The following is a 20,633-nucleotide window of genomic DNA, read 5'->3' as shown; positions in this document are numbered from 1 at the left end:
GAGCACATTACAAAGAGCCAATCCCAGCGGCGCTGTCACTGTTATGGTCCTGTCAGGGCGCCGGCGTCGTGGTGCTTGGGTGGTCGCCACCGAGAGGACTTTGGTGGGGCAGTCTCAGGACAGCTCAGCGGCTAACTGTGCCCATCTGCGTCCTCGCTCCCAGCTCGCACATCCGGGCTCGCAGGCCGCACCGTAGGGCGAGCGTGTGGGTCGGCGCCGCGGCCGCCTTGGGATCTGAGCTGAGTCGCAGCTTCCTCTACCGCGGCCGGCTCGGAGGGGCCGCGAGATGCAGCCTCCGGGCCCGCCCCCGGCCTACGCCCCCACTAACGGGGACTTCACCTTTGTTTCCTCAGCTGACGCAGAAGGTGAGGCTGAGCCCCAGGAAGGCCCGTCACCCGGAGGACGCCAGGGCCCGACGCCGTGGGGTCTTTCCGGTGCCGAGGCGGTCGTGGCTGGGTGGGGACGGGCAGGAAGCTGACTGGTGACTGCTGCTCACTGCGCCTGTCGGGCGGTCCGAGAGGCCCCAAAGGACGGAGGGAGGGGTGTAGGGAGCCGACTTTAAAAGCATCAAGTTACTCGGTCTCCCTAGCTTTGCCCACACCGTCTGGTGGCTGGTTTTTCTGGGTGGCTTATTCTCTCCAAGTGGACCCACGGAACCCTAAGATTTTGTTTCCGGAATTACTCGCCGTTACTCAGAAAAAGGACAGATTGGCCAAGGGAGATCTCAAAGAATCTGAGAAAAAGGAAGGAGGGCTGTTTTCTTCTGTTGTGTATCAATAGATAACTTTTTGGGGGTGTATGGGATCAGATTATCCACTGCAAATAAGGGGAGATAACTTTTTGGAGGGATCTGGTATCATATTCGGCACTGCAAATACAAACTAAGTGGTTTTTACGAATTTGATGTCTTGCCCGAGTCTCCGTTTTTCTCCCATTTTGTAATGTTTCACCTAGGTAATCAAAGAAATTGACCAAGGTATATTGGAGACTTCTCGTAGTCCAACAGTGTGTTCCCAGTAGCTCCTACAGATTTCCTTGTACGATTCTGAGGAAGCGATTGTGCTAGCGATACTTTTCTACGGCATAGGAGAATGCTTTCCTCCTTTTCTCAGTTCCCTACCCAACTCATAATCGGGTCTTATTCTGCTAGTCATTTTCAAATTTTACTTTTATTAGACTTTGTGCCTAATATTTTCCAGTGACCCTTAACTGCCTGCTATGGAAAAGTAAATTATGTTTACAGAAATTTCAGTCTGAAAAAGAACCTAGATTTTCCTAAGAAATTTTATGGTGTATCAGTATAGTTTATTTTCCCTTTTGTTTTGTTTTTCTTGTTGTGCTGTTTGAGTGGCATTGCTTTTAGAAAATAGTACTGGTCATAATTTAAAATGTACAGTAAAATTTTTGTCTATCAAAGGGAACATAGCTGATACATTTATTTTTTTCTTTTTCTTTTTTTTATTTGTTTTGTTTTTGTTTTTTGTGATAGGGTCTCACTCTGTTGCTTAGGCTGGAGTGCCAGTGGCTTGATCATAGCTCACTGTAACCTCAGACTTCTGGGCTCCAGTGATCCTCCTGACTCAGTCTCCTGAGTAGATGGGACTGCAGGTCTGCGCCACCATGCACAGCTAATTTGTAAACTTTTTGTAGATCTCACTGTGTTGCCTAGGCTTGTTGCAGACTCTTGGCCTCCCAAATTGCTAGGATTACAGATGTGAGCTACCAGCCAGCCATAAATTTTTTAAACTGATATACACCAACCCAAAATATTTCAGTTTCATCTACATTTGGTAGCATGATACTTAGGGAAGTATATCAACTTTAATTTCCCAGGTTTAAAAAATTGTTTCCATTGAGTATCGGAACATGATGTTTGTTCAAACTCATGTTTCTATGTTATTCAAACTTCTCTGTATTTTCTCAGAAGACATATAGCTCTGTATATCCAAGGAGATATATGTGTATTCAAAATAATACATTCATACAATATGATATTGTACAGTTTAAGTTTAGAGTATTTTAAACATACTACTCATTTGCTCTTCTTTTCTTTTCTTTTTTGAGACAGAGTTTCACTCCCCTTGCCCAGGCTTGAGTGCAGTGGCTTGATCTCAGCTCACTGCAGTTCCCCGCCTCTTGGGCTGAAGTTGATTCTCCCCCATCAGCCTCCTGAGTAGCTGGGACTACAGGCGTATGCCACCATGCCTGGTTAACTTTTGTATTTTTTGTAGAGGCAGGGTCTTGAACTCCTGGGCTCAAGCAGTCCACCTACCTTGGCCTCCCAAAGTGCTGGGATTACAGGGGTGAGCCACCATGCCTGGCCTTGTTTGTTCTTTTTTTATATATATATATAATTTATTTATTTTACTTTAGGTGCATACTATATCTGGCATTTCTCCCCATGTTATCCCTCCCCACCCCCCATTGTCTCTCCCCAACCCCCCCCCAACTGTCCCCTGTGTGTGATGCTCCTCTCCCTGAGTCCACCTGTTCTCCTCATTCAACACCCACCTATGAGTGAGAACATACAGTGCTTGGCTTTCTGTTCTTGGGTCAGTTTGCTGAGAATGATGGTTTCCAGATTCATCCAAGTCCCTACAAAGAACACGAACTCATCGTTTTTTATGGCTGCGTAGTATTTCATGGTGTATATGTACAACATTTTCTTTGTCCAGTCTATCATTGATGGGCATTTGGGTTGGTTCCAGGTCTTTGCCGTTTGTTCTTTTTTTTTTTTTTTTTTTTTGAGACGGAGTTTCGCTCTTGTTACCCAGACTGGAGTGCAATGGCACAATCTCGGCTCACTGCAACCTCTGCCTTCTGGGTTCAAGCAATTCTCCTGCCTCAGCCTCCCAAGTAGCTGGGACTACAGGTGCGCGCCACCATGCCCAGGTAATTTTTGTATTTTTAGTAGAGACGGGGTTTCACCTTGTTGACCAGCATGGTCTCGATCTCTTGACCTCGTGATCTATGTGCCTCGGACTCCCAAAGTGCTGGGATTATAGGCATGAGCCGTTTGTTCTTTATAAGACTCCCAGTGAACTTTATTATTCCTGAGACTAGCTGGGCGTGGTGGTTTACACCTGTAATCCCAGCACTTTGGGCCGAGGTGGGCAGATGACTTGAGCTCCAAGCTTCAGACCAGCCTAGGCAACATGGCGAAACCCCATCTCTACAAAAAAATACAAAAAATTAGCCATCCGTGATGGTGCGCACCTGTGGTCCCAGTTACCCTGGAATCAGCTACTCTGAGGATCACTTGAGCTTGGGAGTTCTAGGCTGTAGTAAGCTGTGATTGTGGCACTATGCTCCAGCCTAGGCAACAAAACAAGACCCTGACTGAAAAAAAAAAAAAAAGAAACTGAGGCTTAGAGAGGTTTAGCAATTTCCACATGATAGATCTAGAATTAAGAGCTAGTCCACAGCCAGATGTGGTAGCATGTGTCTGTAATCCCAGCTACTCAGCAGGCTGAAAGCAGGATGATCACTTGAGCCCAGAAATTTGAGGCCACCCAGGGGAACATAGTGAGATCTCATCTCAAAAAAACAAAAGAGCTAGTCTGCTGTCTCCTCAAGTTTCTTTCTGCTGCCTCTTTCTTATATTTTTCTAAATTAAATTGTGTATCTGAAGTATAGATGAATCCTGGATTTGCATCCTGGTTTTACCAATTACTATCCATTGTGATCTTGGGTGAGTTACAAGTTACTTACCCTTTTCCTCATGTATACATTGGGAATAAGAATACCCAACTGCCCAAATATTTTGCAAATGTAAAGCATTTACTACTATATCTGGCAGAGTCGAGCGTTGAACATGGGTGAGTAATGATGTTGCTGCTTTGGGTAGTGTCAACTGACCCCACACTTATTTTTGTATTGTTTTCCAATATGAACATTTTACTATACAACTCCAAGTCTTTTCCCTGGTTTCTACACGTCATATAAATTCTTGCTTCTCCCTTTTTATGCTGTTTTTCTAACCATGAATATTTTCAGCTTATAGATGTTTTCTGTGTATATCCTTCCTTCTGGTATCTCTCCAAGTCCCTCATTCTTACTGATACCTATCCTTCCTATTTGTCCACACATACCCTTTGTTCTAAAATGTGCTTTGGTGGTTTTTTCCCGTGTGATTCTGATTTTCATGCTTAGAATGTCTTTCTCCTCCTAGCCTCAAGTTAAAACCTTAGACCGAACTCAAATGCTCTTTCCTTAGTAAGACTCACTTCAGCTGTCCTTCAGAAACAGAAACTTCCTAATATTTTCTACACCCCAGGCTGTCATAGAACCTGTAGTATAAATATCACAGAAGAATTATTTCTTGAATAAATTTCTTTTGCCTTCATTTATCTCGTGTCTTTTTTTTTCTTTTCGGCAAGAGTTTCGCTCTGTTGCCCAGGCTGAAATGCAGGTGCAGTGGTGCAATCTTGACTCACTGCAGCCTCCACCTCCCAGGTTCAAGCGATTCTCTCCTGCCTCAGCCTCCCTAGTAGCTGGGACTACAGGCTTGCACCACCACACCTGTATTTTTGGTAGAGACGGGGTTTCACCATGTTGGCCAGTATGTCTTTATTTGATAGGATTTCAAACTTAGTACCACTTTAGATGGTATAACCAGAAAAATTACTGGATTTAGGCCAGATTGGCCTCTTAAAGTAGCTGTGTGGTATTGAGCAAGTTACATAGCTTTTATAAGCTTCCATTTTGTCCCCTGTAAAATGAGAAACACATTTATAAGAAATTTTGTTAGAATTATTTAAGGTAATATGTATAAAAAGTAAAATTCATTTAGTACAATTAAAAGGATGTGAAGTCAGATACGGTGGCACAGGCCTGTAGTCTTAGCTACTTGGGAGACTGAGCCTGAGGAGGGGCTTGAGCCCAGGCATATGAATCCAGATTGGGCAACACAGCAAAACTCTTAATTTCTTTAAAAAAATTGATAAATAAAAGGACATGAACTGTGCGTGAATGAGGGCGTAAATGAATAAATAAATGAAGAGTGAAATCCAGACTGAAATATTCAAGTCTATAAAACTACATCTTATAATCCCAGCACTTTGGGAGGTCGATGCGGGTGGATCACAAGGTCAAGAGATAAGACCATCCTGGTCAACAAGGTGAAACCCCATCTGTAATAAAAAATACAAAAGTTAGCTGGACATGGTGGTGCGCGCCTGTAGTCCCAGCTACTCGGGAGGCTGAAGCAGGAGAATTACTTGAACCCAGGAGGCGGAGGTTGCGGTAAGCCGAGATCATGCCATTGCACTCCAGTCTGGGTAACAAGAGCGAAACTCCGTCTCAAAAAAAAAAAGTATCTAAAAGCAATAATGAAATGCATGTGTATAAAAGAAAGAATGTAATGATATTGTTTTTTTATACATAAATACATATATACATAACTCTCTTGGCCTGATGCTGTGGCTCACACCTGTAATCCCAACACTTTGGGAGGCCAAGGTGGGCGGATGACCTGATGTCAGGAGTTCGAGACCAGCCTGGCCAACACAGCAAAACCCTGTCTTTACTAAAATACAACAATTAGCTGGGCATGCTGGCACATGCCAGTAATCTCATCTACTCAGGAGGCTGAGGCAGGAGAGTTGCTTGAACCTAGGAGGTGGAAGTTGCAGTGAGCTAAGATTGTGCCACTTCACTCCAGCCTGGGAGACAGAGCAAGACTAAATGAATGAATGAATGAATGCTGGGTGTGGTGATGTGCGCCTGTAATCCCAATTTAGGAGGCTGGGGCAGGAGAATCACTTGAACCCAGGAGGTGGAGGTTGCAGTGAGCTGAGATTGTGCCACTTCACTCCAGCCTGGGAGACAGAGCAAAACTAAATGAATGAATGAATGAATGAATGCTGGGCGTGGTGGTGTGCACCTGTAATCCCAATTTAGGAGGCTGGGGCAGGAGAATCACTTGAACTCAGGAGGTGGAGGTTGCAGTGAGCTGAGATCACGCCACTGCACTCCAGCCTGGCAGCAGAGTGAGACTCCATCTCAAAAAAAAAGCATGAAAAAAAAAAAACACTCTTTGTAGCTGTTAGAAATAGACTTTTAGTTAAATTCCACCTCTCTCATTTCAACTTAGATTAAGACAAAGAAGTAGCCAACTATTTTTAAGAGAGTATTTTAACTACACAATTATATGATAACATCTACAGGTATTATTTTTAAATTTTAGGTAATGAATTCAAATCTTATATTTTATCTGTGAGTAAGCTTCTTTATAAAAATCTTTTTAGAATTATATAATGTTTAACCTGGAAAGAACTTTGAATAGGAAACTGGGGCCCAGAAGACATGAATGATTTGCTGTATTAATTAGTAGCTGAGCTGGGACTTAGCTTCAGAATGTAAACGTTTGTCAGAATTAATTGCAGGCGTTGTCATAAGCAGACTAGGATGTGACTCATAGAGTATTGTGCAAATTAAGCAGCTCTTTGTACTGTATATGAAAAACATAGGTTGGTTTTTTTTCCCCCCCCAATAGAGTCTCACTCTACCACCTAGGCTAGAGTGCAGTGTCAGGATCTCAGCTCACTGCAACCTCTGCCTCCTGGGTTTGAGTGATTCTCCTGCCTCAGCCTCCCACATAGCTGGGATTAGCGGTGTGCCCCACCATTTTTGGCTAATTTTTGTATTTTTAGTAGAGATGGGGTTTCACCATGTTGGCCAGACTGATCTTGAACTCCTGACCTCAGGTGATCCACTTGGCCTCCCAAAGTGCTGGGATTATAGGCATGAGCCACTGCACCCAGCAGTTTTTTGTTTTTTTAAGGAAGCTAACTTTGGTATTGGTTGGGCATGATCTCCAGAGAAGTATCTGTCTGTGTTAGAGTGTTCTGGTTTGCTGTTTCCAAAAATATTTTTCTGAAATACTACTATAATCATGTGACTTGCACTGACAGTGTTGATAGTTGTTTATTAATGTATATTGTCTGTTCCTACAAATGTGCTTTTTCTTTTTGATCCCTATATGACCTCAAGCAAATCCTTAACTATTTTCCATTTTTTTCAACTAGAAAATGTGGCATTAGTACTACCATGATTATCTGTAACCTCTAAGATGCTGTGCAGACTCTACATGGAATTTATTTTTTTAATGTGGATAACTAAATCTCTTTATGTCTTGTTATCGCCAACCTAAAAATAAAAACAAAAACAAAACATAGCCCTTTATTTATTTTTGACGAAACTAAAGATGTATGATGTAATTATATGAAGAAAGGGAAATGTTGGCTGAAATGACAGGGGACTCTTACTCATCAGATTTATCTGGAACTAAGCATTAATATATGAAGCACTTAGCATAGATATGTGATGATTTAAATGAAAGAATGTGTGAATAAATACATGAAGAAGTAGAGAAAAAAAACTACAGATTTTTTTTAGTAAGTAAATTGTCTTAACAGTTTGCATATATACATATGTAATGCCTCTGAAAAGAATTTATTCAGTTACTTTGTTCTGAGGCATATGGGTGTATATAAGAATGAAGGAATACAAATGATGTCATGTAATATATTTTGCATGTATTTTCCATTGAAATCTTAAAGAATTACTGTTTAAGTCTAGATTCTGGTACCAGTCTGGCTAATTAGCTGTGAAATTTTTTGTGTCTTTTCACTTATTTTGTCTTTCATTTTATTCTTATAAAGTAAATGATGGCTTTTAGATGTCTATCAACTATAAAATTTGAAGATTATATGCAATAGCAGATGTTCATGGAGATCTTCAAATGATAATTATTTTAGTTGAATATCTGCTCACTTTGGTTAAGATTCACACATTGTACCCAGTTCATATAGTTTTGTCCTCTTTTCTCCTAAGATCTCAGTGGTTCAATAGCATCGCCAGATGTCAAATTAAATCTCGGTGGAGATTTTATCAAAGAATCTACAGCTACTACATTTCTGAGACAAAGAGGGTATGGCTGGCTTCTGGAAGTCGAAGATGATGATCCTGAAGATAACAAGCCACTCTTGTATGTAAAAATAATAATATGTATTTTTTGGTTTTTTTTAGAGCTAATCTGTGGGATGATTATATTCTTTCTTGTTATTTAGCGAGAAAACATTAACCTTTTTGGTCAAAAACTATAGGAGTTGTCAATTTTACTAGTAATTTAAAAAACTAAAATAATGAGAGAATAGTTTTTAACAAGTTAAAAGACAAAAATTAAAAGAATGGTAATCCTCAGCTGGGTGCGGTGGCTCACTCCTGTAATCCCAGCATTTTGGGAGACTGAGGCAGGTGGATCACTTCAGGTCAGGAGTTCAAGACCAGCCTGACCAACATGGAGCAACCCTGTTTCTACTAAAAAAATTGAATCTAAAGAGCTTTTAAATAAAAAAAAGAAAAAGAAAAAAATACAAAAGATTATCCGGGCATGGTGGCACATGCCTGTAATCTCATCTACTTGGGGGGCTGAGGCAGAAGAATCGCAAGAGTGGTAATTCTGTAACACACACACACACACACACACACACCCCTGCTCCAGCTTACCTGGGTCTGTCAGCTATCTGAAGTAATCATGCAATTTTAAAAAGCAATGCTCTTAGGTACTTGCTGTTGAAATTAAGTTTCAGACAAATTAAGATTTCCAAAAAGATTACCTCTCCAAAATCTCTTCAATATAGAAATTCTAGAGCTACCACTGGGAGGAGAGCTACATATAAAGAGGTTTTCACATTTTTTATAATACCTGAAATTTTATGATTATCTGGAGATAAAAGTAAAGAAATGAATAGTTTTGAAAAGAAGAACCTATAGCTTTGCAAAATTGAGGCATTTCCAGGTTCTTCTTTGTATTATCAGTAGAGTAAGTGCTGAAACATCCTGTGTTTCTTAATGTTAATATACCATGTATCAGCCAGGCTCAGTGGCTCACATCAGTAAATACAACCCTTTGGGAGGCCAAGGTGGTTGGATCACTTGAGGTCAGGAGTTCAAGCTGAGGCTGGCCAACATGGTGAAACCCCATCTTTACTAAAAATACAGAAAAATTAGCAGGGCATGGCGGTGCACGCCTGTAGTCCCAGCTGCTGGGGAAGCTGAAGCATGAGAATTGCTTGAACCCGGGAGACAGAAGGTGCAGTGAGCCGAAATCGCGCCATCACACGCCAGCCTGGGCGAGAGAGCAAGACTCTGTCTCTAAATAAATAAATAATGCATATATCATCAAATCTAAGACACTATTGATTATAAGATGAGGTTATTTTACATATTAATTAAACAAAAAAGTACATAAGACAGCATAAAGCTGGGACATCAAAGGGCTATCTCCTCATTAGTGTGAGGATGAATGGGAAATAACCCACGACACAGAAAAAGATAGCAAGGAAATTTACTTCATTTTGGCAGTGGATAAGATGTTGAAAGAAGGAATTTTCCCAGAGAATGCAAAACCCACACTAGTTTTCATATAGGTTTCCAATCTGAATTAGGCCCAAAAAGTCTCAAGCAGAAAATTTTACTTAGTTTTCTTAAATTGATATTGCCGACTGGCCGTGGTGGCTCATGCCTGTAATCCAAGCACTTTGGAGGCCAAGGCGGGCGGATCATCTGAGATCAAGAGTTCAAGACCAGCCTGACCAACATGGTGAAACCCCGTCTATTAAAAAAAAAAAAAATGATATTGCCTCTAGACTGGCAAAAGGAAACGTAAATATTGGAAACACTTGATGTCACTCAAGGCTTACGATTGTAAGACACCAGCGATTGAGATACGTCCCACATTTAGAGATGTTGGAATTTTAAAAATGTACACCTTGGAATTAGTGAAATGTGGTACTTCAAATGCAAATGTTTTGTTGACCTGTGGAGATCATACTGTCTTATTTAAAGTTTTCTTAATTTTCTTTTTGCAATTGTTTTAGTATTCAGAAATGTCTGCCTTTTGAGAATTTTTATTTTAAATTATAGGGAAGAATTGGACATCGATCTAAAGGATATTTACTACAAAATCCGATGTGTTTTGATGCCAATGCCATCACTTGGTTTTAATAGACAAGTGGTGAGAGACAATCCTGACTTTTGGGGTCCTCTGGCTGTTGTTCTTTTCTTTTCCATGATATCATTATATGGACAGTTTAGGGTAAGTATATCTTATTTTATACAAATTCTAAATATTTTGAGAGTTTCAAAAATTAAATATAAAATATTAACTCTATAATATACTATACTATTGAGAAATGTTTTACCTTTACCCATTATTTCTCACTTGTTCATTTCTAAAACTTTTCCATAATTAAATAAGTGAGGAGTACCTTAGATTAATGTTTTCAAACTTTTCCATGTCATGATTGACATAGAAAGTATTAATATTTGTTTGGCACACTGGGGTAAAATGGATAGAACCACTCCCAGCTGACCAGAAGTCACCAGAAGGGCTGCTCATGCCCCTTCTGATTTTCCCAAGAGATGAAGAGTTTGAAATGTAATACTCCTATTTGTATTTCTACCTTTTATTCATTCATGATTCTGTTCTTAAAATGACCATTACTTTAAATTAATTATGAGAAGGATTCTGTCAGTATTTGTTTTTATACTACTACTGATATTTTAATCACTGTGTCCTACTTTCAGATACTTTATCACCAAAACACAACATATATGCATCACTCCCTCATGCCAAGTTTAAGGATTTGAGGGAGTAAAAAGTTACTGTTTACCACAGGGATTTGGAAATGAATGAGTTTCTGATGACTGCTCTAATAAATTGCCACAAGATTAGTGGCTTTAAACAACACTGATTTATTGTTTTACAGTTCTGAATGTCAGAAGTCCAAAATAAGTCTTAAAGGACTAAGATCAAAATGTCTATAGGGCTGGGGCTTCAGGGCAGAATTTACTGCTTGTTTCTTTAATTTCCAGAGGCTGTCAGCAATCCTTGGCTTCTGGCTGTATCACTATGACCTCTCTTTCCATCGTCACATTGCCTTCTCCTCTATTGTACTTAAATCTCCCTCAGTTTCCATCTTTTTTTTTTGTTTTTTTGAGACGGAGTTTCACTCTTGTTGCCCAGGTTGCAGTACAACGGCACAAACCTGGCTTACTGCACCCTACACCTCCCAAGTTCAAGCAGTTCTATTGCCCCAGTCTCCCAAGTAGTAGGGATTACAGGCATGCACCACCATCCCCAGCTAACTTTGTATTTTTAGTAGAGATGGGTTTCAACATGTTGGTCTAGCTGGTCTTGAACAACCTCAGGTGATCACCCTGCCTTGACCTCCCAAAGTCCTGGAATTACAGGCATGAGCCACAGCACCCAATCTCAATTGCCATCTTTTAAGGACAATTGTTATTACATTTAGGGCCCACCAAGTTAATCCAGAATAATCTCTCCATCACAAGATACTTGATGCATTACTATACTATTCTTACTAATATTTACCCTAGATTAGTAGTTTATATCAGATAGTCTGTTAAAAGTGTTGTAAAGACCATTGAAGGAGGTGAATGGGACTCTGGTCTCCTGCCTATTATCAGTTCTTCATCTAGAAAATCTCTAATTTTATCTGTTTTATATAATCTTTCATTTTAACAAAGGGTTCTAAGGTTAAAAACAGAAGGTTACTATACCATCATAGGGTGTCAGTTTGGATTTGCTTGATGTTTTCTCATGAGTGAATTCTGATTATGCATTTTTGGCAAGAATGTCACAGAAGTGACATTTTGCCTCTCTCTGTATACTAACAGGGAGTATGTGATACTGATATGTCTTATTACTGGTGATGTTAACCTTGATCACTTGGTTAGGTGATGGGGTAGTATCTTCAATTTATCCATTATAAAGTCACTATTTTTCTCTTTGTAATTAATAAATATCTTATGCAGGTGCTTTGCAACTAGGCAAATACCCTGTTTCTCATCTAACTTTAGCTTACTAATTTTAGCATCCATTGGTAGATCTTGCATGCAGTAATTATTACTATAATGTTTATGGAATCATGAGTTTCCTGTTTCCCTCATTCATTTTACTTTTTGAGTTAGAATCCAGTACTGTCATCATTTATTTTATTACTCAGATTTTTCAAGTTTTAACCATTGGGAGCTCCTTCAGGTTGCCTTCTGTCTCCTTTCAACATATCCCATTCTTTTTTTGAGTACTTCTTTCCTTCTTACTTCACACAGTGTTCTGGGCTAATCTCATATTTTGCCTGCCCCAGCCTTGGAATCAACCATTTCTTTAAGGAGTCCTCTTTCTTTTAATTAAGAAATAATATTTAGAAACCAGTTTCTGGGGCTAGGCATGGTGGCGCACTCCTATAATCCCAGCACTTTGGGAGGCTGAGGTGGGAGGATCACTAGAGCTCAGGAGTATGAGACCAGCCTGGGCAGCATAGTGAGACCTGGTCTCTATTAAATAAGTAAATAAACAAACAACATAGCAAGACCTTGTCTCTATTAAATAAAATCATAATTAAATTAATAAATAATAAAAAAACCAGTATCTGGGCAATAAATGTGTTTATGTGGCTACTGGTGTATTATTTCTTGACCATCCAGCAGACAGAGCTTGAAAATATAAATATATATATGTATCATTACACTGAGTTTGAGTAGTTAAGATTGTCTGAAATGGCTTCCATATTTCTGTTACTTATATAAATACATAATGTAAATTTTAAAGACTTCCAGAGAAGATTGGTAACTTGCTTCAGAAATAAATTTTTCTTTTACCTCCTGCTGTAAGTCAGGAGGTTAGTACTAAACATTGTTTTGTTCAATAATCTTTTATCATAGATTTTAAAATACCGAGGTTTCTTTCTTTCTTTTTTTTTTTTTGAGACAGAGTCTCGCTCTTGTTACCTAGGCTGGAGTGCAATGGCGCGATCTCGGCTCACTGCAACCTCCACCTCCTGAGTTCAGGCAATTCTCCTGCCTCAGGCTCCTGAGTAGCTGGGATTATAGGCACGCGCCACCATGCCTAGCTAATTTTTGTATTTTTAGTAGAGATGGAGTTTCACCATGTTGACTAGGATGGTCTCGATCTCTTGACCTTGTGATCCACTCGCCTCAGCCTCTCAAAGCGCTGGGATTACAGGCGTGAGCCACCGTGCCTGGTTTCTTTAGGTAGTTAGTAATTGCTAGAACTTTAATTTGAATGTAAAATTGTATTACATATTGTATTCGCCTCCCAGTTTCAAGCAATTCTCCTGCCTCAGCCTCCCAAGTAGCTGGGACTACAGATGCGCACCACCACACCCCGCTAATTTTTATATTTTAGTAGAGATGGGGTTTCACTATGTTGGCCAGGATTGTCTGAATCTTTTGACCTCATGATCTGCCTGCCTCGGCCTCCCCAAGTGCTGGGATTACAGGCGTGAGCCAACGCGCCCGGCCTTATACACATCGTATTCTAATTAAGTTTTGGAACGATACCTGAGAGCTCACATAACCTCTCTATGACCTGAACTTGAGTGTGCTAAACTGTCATTTGTGGCAGAGAATTGAGTTCCTGGAAAATTATCAGCTTATTTTATATGAAAATATTAATTGCATGATTTTTCCCTCTAAGGTGGTCTCATGGATTATAACCATTTGGATATTTGGTTCACTAACAATTTTCTTACTGGCCAGAGTTCTTGGTGGAGAAGTAAGTAATTAATTTTGAAAATGACCTTTCTTTTTTATGGTGAGTTTAATTTTTGATACTGTATATATCATCATTAGCTATACAAGAAAATAACTGTTTCTTGTTCCAGAATTGCTTATGCTAGTTCCTTTAAGATGATCAACATATTGTAATTGTGCTTACTCAATCAATGGTACATGAAATGAGGAAAAAGAAAATATCCCCTCCCATTTGTGAAGTAAATGCAGCCTATTTTTTATTTATGAATTTTTTATTTTTAGATGGAGTCTTGCTTTGTCACCCAAGCTGGAGTGCAGTGGGGCAATCTTGGCTCACTGCGACCCCTGCCTCCCAGGTTCAAGCGATTTTTCTGCTTCAGCCTCCCAAGTAGCTGGGATTACACATGTGCCAGCACGCCTGGCTAATTTTTGTACTTTTAATAGAGACGGTGAAACCCCTCTACTCAAACTCCCAATCTCAAGCGATCTGCCCACCTTGGCCTTCCAAAGTGCTGGGATTACAGGAGTGAGCCACTACACCCAGCCAAAATTTATTTATTTATTTTATTTATATATTTATTTTTATTTAATTTTTTTAAGATGAAGTTTTGCTCTTGTTGCCCTGGCTGGAGTATAACGGCACAATCTTGGCTCATTGCAACCTCTGCCTCCTAGGTTCAAGCAATTCTCCTGCCTCAGCCTCCTGAGTAGCTGGGATCACAGGCATGTACCACCATGCCTGGCTAATTTTGGGTTTTTAGTAGTGACGGGGTTTCTCCATGTTGGTCAGGCAGGTCTCGAACTCCTGACCTCAGGTGATCTGCCTGCCATGGCCTCCCAAAGTACTGGGATTACAGGGATGAGCCACTGCGCCCAGCCTATTTATTTATTTGAGATGGAGTCTTGCTCTGTCACACAGGCTAGAGTGCAGTGGCGAGATCTCAGCTCACTGCACCCTCTGCCTCCTGGATTTAAGCGATTCTCCTGCCTCAGCCTCCCAACTGGCTGGGATTACAGGAGCCCATCACCTCACCCAGCTAATTTTTTTTTTTTTTTGAGACAGTGTCTTGCTCTGTCTGCAGGCTAGAGTACAGTGGCACGATCTCGGCTCACTACAGTCTCCACCTCCTGGGTTCAAGCAATTCTCCTGCCTCAGCCTCCCAAGCAGCTGGGACTACAGGTGCACAGCACCACACTTGCCTAATTTTTTGTATTTTAGTAGAGACAGAGTTTCACCATGTTGGCCAGGATGGTCTCAGTCTCCTGACCTCTTGATCCATCCACCTTGGCCTCCCGAAGTGCTGAGATTACAGGCGTAAGCCACGGTACCCAGCCTAATTTTTGTATTTTTAATAGAGACACAGTTTCAATCATCTTGGTAGGCTGGTGTTGAACACCTGACCTTGTGATCCACCCACCTCAGCCTCCCAATATGCTGGGATTATAGGTGTGAACCACTACACCCAGCCTTATTTATTTTTTTCAAGATAAAGTCTCACTTTGTTACCCAGACTAGAGTGTAGTGGCACAATCTCAGCTCATTGCAACTTCCACCTCTCAGGTTCAGGGGATTCTCCTGCCTCAGCCTTCCAAATAGCTGGGATTACAAGCACACACCACCCTGCCTGACTAATTTTTGTATTTTTAGTAGAGACAGGAATTCACCATGTTGGTCAGGCTTGTTTTGAACTCCTGACATCAGGTTATCTGCCTCAGCCTCCCAAAATGCTAGGATTACAGGCGTGAAGCACTGCACCCAGCTGAAATTTATTCTTATAGAAATTCTCAAACTTTTTGATGTCAGGTTGTCAAAGAGATTTGTAACAATAAACAATTTACATTTTAAATATATTTTTCTTTAAATACATTTAAAGAAAAATAACTATATTTTTCAAAACAAAAGAGAACAGTAGCCTTTTGTTACCTTTTTGTAAGTAGCTTTAATGTCTGGCTTAATGGAAATTGGATTCTAATATATGCTTTTTCCATTCAATCTGTTAAGATACATTGTTTTGGCTAAAGTAGCTGAAGAAAATAAGGCCTTATACAGGTATACAATTGGAAAGGGAGAGTATTTTAATAACCTTTTCCAATGATTGTGAATGTTCTCTGATACTACACCAAAATTCAAGGCGCTGGTCACTGTGACTCGTACCTGTAGTCCCAGCACTTTTGAAGGCTGACACAGGAGGATTATTTGAGCCCAGGAGTTCCAAGACCAGCCTGGACAACACAAGGAGACCCTGCCTCTATAAATAATTTTAAAATTAGCCAGGCATGATGGTGTGTGCATGTGGTCCCAGCTACCAGGGACTTGCAGGAGGCTTACCTGAGCCCGGGGGGTTATGGCTGTGGTGAGCTGTGTTCATGCCACTACACTCTAGCCTGGCTGACAGTGAGATCTTGTCTCAAAAATAAATAAATAAGGAGTTTTGAGCTAGGTGTGGTGGTACATGCTTGTAGTCCCAGCTACTTGTGAGACTGAGGTGGGAGGATTACAGAGGATCACTTGAGTTCAGGAGTAGTTGTTGTTTTTTTTGTTTTGTTTTTAAAAATGAGTTTCTTTTTTCCCTTCTATTTCTAATTTCAGAAGTGAATGTTAGCTATATATGCTCAATCCAGCATCTTAACAAAATTCTTGAATAAATTTAGAGTAATATCTGTGAAGCTTTAATACTCTGCATACAGAAATTTAAAATAATTCTAATAAACACTTAAAATTGTATTTGTTTACATATTATTTCTTATGTCCTAGACAAAACCTAGTGTAATATTTACATGAAAATTTTATACAACAGTTTTGTTAATTCAAGACTTTTGATGTAGGATTTTAGGGGCCTAGATTTTAATTTGAATACTGACACTTTACTAGCTTTGCTTAATCAATTTATTCGCAATAGGTACAATAATGTCTATTCATAAGGTTGTTATTTCATTTGATTTCCAAAGCATGTTAAACCCAATTACAGAGCTTGGCATAAAGTAGTCACTAAAAAATATTTTTCTCTTAAATCTCTTCTGGTCACCTTCCTTTCCTTCTGGTCTTCATTTGGAACATCCATGTTCTCTAGACCTTGGATTTTTCGTGTGAATGGGATGGTTGTAGTTCCTTTAAGTAATTCTATAATTTAAGGGAAATAGTGACAAAATATAGTGTAGAGATATACTGAAGGTAGTATGAAACTCAAGAGAGAGATAAATGCTGTAAATGTAGATTTGGGTATTATCAGCAAACTTATGATAATTGTAACCGTGTTGGTTGGTGAGACTGTCCAGGAACTTGGGAGACTATATGATAATTTGAAATAGTAAGTATAATAGTTTATTATTTCTTATTCTCACACTTATTTAAATACAGCAAGGAATATATGGTGTTCAGTTGTGATTAAAATGAGTATCTTGATTTCTATGATATTTATTTGAAATTTTCAAAATTCACAGGTTGCATATGGCCAAGTCCTTGGAGTTATAGGATATTCATTACTTCCTCTCATTGTAATAGCACCTATACTTTTGGTGGTCGGATCATTTGAAGTGGTGTCTACACTTATAAAAGTAAGTTAAGGATTATGTATTACATAAAGTAGTTTACTGTTTTCTAATGTCAAAAGTGTATGAGGCCTCTAGCTAGGAATGTTGTAATATAAAGCTATTTATCAAACAGTTGGTAGTATCTTGGAAGTTATCTTCCTTACTGATTTTACCAATTACATTTCTTTTATTTATTTATTTCTATTTATCACGAGATATTCCCCTTTGTCTGGAGGGAAAAATAAAGAGTAAATCAGGTTTCAGGATATAACAGTCAAGACTTTTTTTTTTTTTTTAAGATGGAGTCTTGATCTGTCACCAAGGCTGGAGTGCCTCACAGGTTCATGTGATCCTCCTGCCTCAGCCTCCCTAGTAGCTGGGACTATAGGCATGTGCCACCATGCCTGACTAACTTTTTGTTTTTAGTAGGGATGGGGTTTCCCCATGTTGGCCAGGCTGGTCTTGAACTCCTGACCTCAGGTGATCTGCCTACCTCAGTCTCCCAAAGTGCTGGGATTACAGGCATGAGCCACCACACCTGGCCTGATCAGCATTTTTTTATTTACTTATTTTATTATTTTATTTTTTTGAGATAGAGTCTAACCCTGTTGCCCAGCTGGAGTGCAGTGGCACAGTGGATTTTCCGTAATGCAGAGCAGGACTTCTTTGTGTTATTTATGTTAAATGAACATATATACACACATTTAAACATTTATTGATAATATTAAGTATTAATATATAACTTAATTGGAATTTATTAATGTTAAACAACTTTGGGAAATAAATGACTTCTTTGACACATATATGTGTATTACACAGTGAATATAATTTTTTTTCTTTATGGAAAACAGAACCGTTAAAGACTGTGACTTTCAGAGCTACTGTTATGTAGCCTCCACATGAAAGTATTTGGTTTTAAGTAGCTGAGCCACTTGAAATTATTACTAATTGCAATATAAAATAAATAATGATTCCTGTTAGAATTTGGAAACTAGGCCAGGTGCGGTGGCTTATGCCTATAATCCCAGCACTTTGGGAGGCTGAGATGGGTGGATCGTGAGGTCAAGAGATCAAGACCATTCTGGCCAACGTGATGAAACTCTGTCTCTATTAAAATTTTTTTAAAAAGCCAGGCGTGTTGGCTCACGCCTGTAATCCCAGCACTTTGGGAGGCTGAGGCGGGTGGATCACGAGATCAAAAGATCAAGACCGTCCTGGCCAACATGGTGAAACCCCATCTCTACTAAAAAATATAAAAATTAGCTGGGTGTGGTGCCATACACCTGTAGTCCCAGCTACTTGGGAGGCTGAGGAAGGGGAATTGCTTGAACCCAGGAGGCGAAGATTGCAGTGAGCCGAGATTGCACCACTACACTCCAGCCTGGCAACAGAGTGAGACTCTATCTCAAAAAAACAAAACAGAAAAAGCAAAAAAAGAATTTGGAAACTATAAGCTAATACTGATAATAAGCATTGGGTATTGAAAGAGTGTGGTTTTTGGAACTAATCAGTTCTAAATTCAAACCCTAGTCTGCCACTTACTTGCTGCCTGGTCTTCCAAGGTATCTTAACTTACTCTCAGTTTGTTCTCAACAGTGGTAAACTTAGCAACTATATTTTAGGGCTAGTTACAACGAGTTTAAAGTATATATAGTGCTGATAGGCATGGTGGCTCATGCCTTTAATCCCAGCACTTTGGCTGAGGCAGGTGGATTACTTGAGCCCAGGACTTTGAGATCAGCCTGGGCAACATGGTGACACTTCATCTTGTTGTACCCAAGAGAGTCAAGGAATGTGCCACACTTTGAAGTTGAATTATGAGTCCTTTATTAAGCCGGTGACCAAAAGGTGGCTAATGCCCAAAATTCTATTGGCCCTGAAGAAAAAGTTAGGTGGTCTTTTATACCTTAGTTTTAAACCTAGCTGAAGCAAATTTTTCACGAAAGCAGACTAAGCAAAAAGTTAAACTGATACATGAGAAATAAAACACTACCAGGTGCAAGGGACAAAGCTATCATAAAAGACATACAACTTACAGATAATGGGGGCTCTGGGCGCTCAACTGCACCTGCATTCCCAGGTTCTGCTGGTACCACTTAACTTGGCCTCTTATCAACAAATGCATTCCTGGGTGCCCAGTGTCAGCCTGCCCCAGTTACATATGATAATTATATACTTAATGGTGAGAGAAAACTAAAATGAAGAAGCCAAGGTGGAGTCTGTCCAGCTCAAGAAACTAACATAAAGCCTGAACAGCTTTTAGTCTGAGAAAGTTTTATCTGGCAAAAAGCAGGTTATCACAATCTCTACAAAAAAATTAGCCAGGTGTAAGGGCATCCTCCTCTTTCATTTGTAGGACATCAGGGAAAAAAATAAAAATTAAAAAAAATTAAAAATAAATTTAAGAAATTAGGTGTGCTGGCAGGTACCTGTGGTCTCAGTTCCTTGGGAGGCTGAGGTGGGAGGATTGCTTGGGCCCATGAGGCCGTGGCTATAGTGAGCTGTGATCACATTGCTGCACTCCAGTCTGGGTTGTCAGAGTGAGACCCTGTCTCAAAAAAATAAAGTATATATAATGCCTAGTATAGTGCTTGGCACAGAGTAGGCACTCAAGCTGTTGTTTTTACAAATATAAAATAGGTCAGGTATGGTGGCTCACTCTCATCAATCCCAGCACTTTGGCAGGCTGGGGTGGGTGATCACTTGAGCCCAGGAGTTCAAGACTCGACTGTCTCTCCAAAGGTACAAAAATTAGCCAGACGTGGTGGCATGCTCCTGTAATCCTAGCTACTCAGAAGGCTGAGATGGGAGGATGCCTGAGTCTAGGAGGTCGAGGCTGCAGTGAGCCGTGATCATACCACTGTACTCCAGTGTAGGTGACAGAGTGAGACCTTGTCTTAATAAAAACCCAAATTATAATATTTAAGGATCATCTTTGTGTTTAAACTGTTTAAACACTTTAGAGACTAAAGAAACCTTGCTTTCCTCTTCATTTCAACCTTAAAATGTTTTTTTTATTGGCATTATTAGAACTTAGTTTAAAAGTCTTAACACTGAAGCAGCTAGCCTCATGCTGACATTTAATTATTTTAGCCTTAGTGAACATACACTCATTTACAATCACTTCCGCTGTATGTTTTTTCATTTGGAGTAAGCTTGTTTCTGAGACTACTTCCAAAATGGTTAAAACCCTTCTCTTGTCATTTTTAATCATATAATTCAACTGAAAGTTGAACCTTAATATTCTTTACACAACATATAAATGTACCATACAATGGAAAAATCTATTTTATATCATTAAAAATTTAGAGTAAAATTGCTTTTAAACTTCAGACTATTTTTACCAAAATATTTTGCTGACCACTTAATCTTCTGTGGGTAGTGAGCTATTATGCGTGTTTCGTATTTCAGTCTGAGGTTTGTTGAGAAATATGTTGCAAAATTCATCAGTTAACTAGCATTAGGGTATATAGTTTAAGTGCACTAATTTTATTTAACATTAAATCTCCGTAATACTT

At 39.7% G+C, this 20,633-nt stretch overlaps 1 protein-coding gene across 2 annotated transcripts in view; it reads left to right on the top strand.

Annotated features, from left to right (window-relative positions):
- The first annotated feature begins 34 nt into the window (after nucleotides 1-34).
- YIPF4 (Yip1 domain family member 4) overlaps nucleotides 35-20,633 on the top strand; it is a 38,619-nt gene continuing 18,020 nt past the window's right edge. For both annotated transcript variants that reach the window (XM_017964428.4, XM_002757868.7), the window contains exons 1-5: nucleotides 35-365; nucleotides 7,837-7,990; nucleotides 9,931-10,102; nucleotides 13,529-13,606; nucleotides 17,026-17,139. In XM_017964428.4, the coding sequence (XP_017819917.1) occupies nucleotides 287-365; nucleotides 7,837-7,990; nucleotides 9,931-10,102; nucleotides 13,529-13,606; nucleotides 17,026-17,139 (597 nt within the window). In that variant the 5' untranslated portion in view covers nucleotides 35-286. The remainder of the gene's footprint in view (nucleotides 366-7,836; nucleotides 7,991-9,930; nucleotides 10,103-13,528; nucleotides 13,607-17,025; nucleotides 17,140-20,633) is intronic.

Source organism: Callithrix jacchus, chromosome 14, assembly GCF_049354715.1.
Source record: "Callithrix jacchus isolate 240 chromosome 14, calJac240_pri, whole genome shotgun sequence".
In the NCBI taxonomy this organism is placed as follows: domain Eukaryota; kingdom Metazoa; phylum Chordata; class Mammalia; order Primates; family Cebidae; genus Callithrix; species Callithrix jacchus.
The sequence above is the reverse complement of the archived record's forward strand: the minus strand, read 5'-3'. Positions and strand labels throughout refer to the sequence as shown.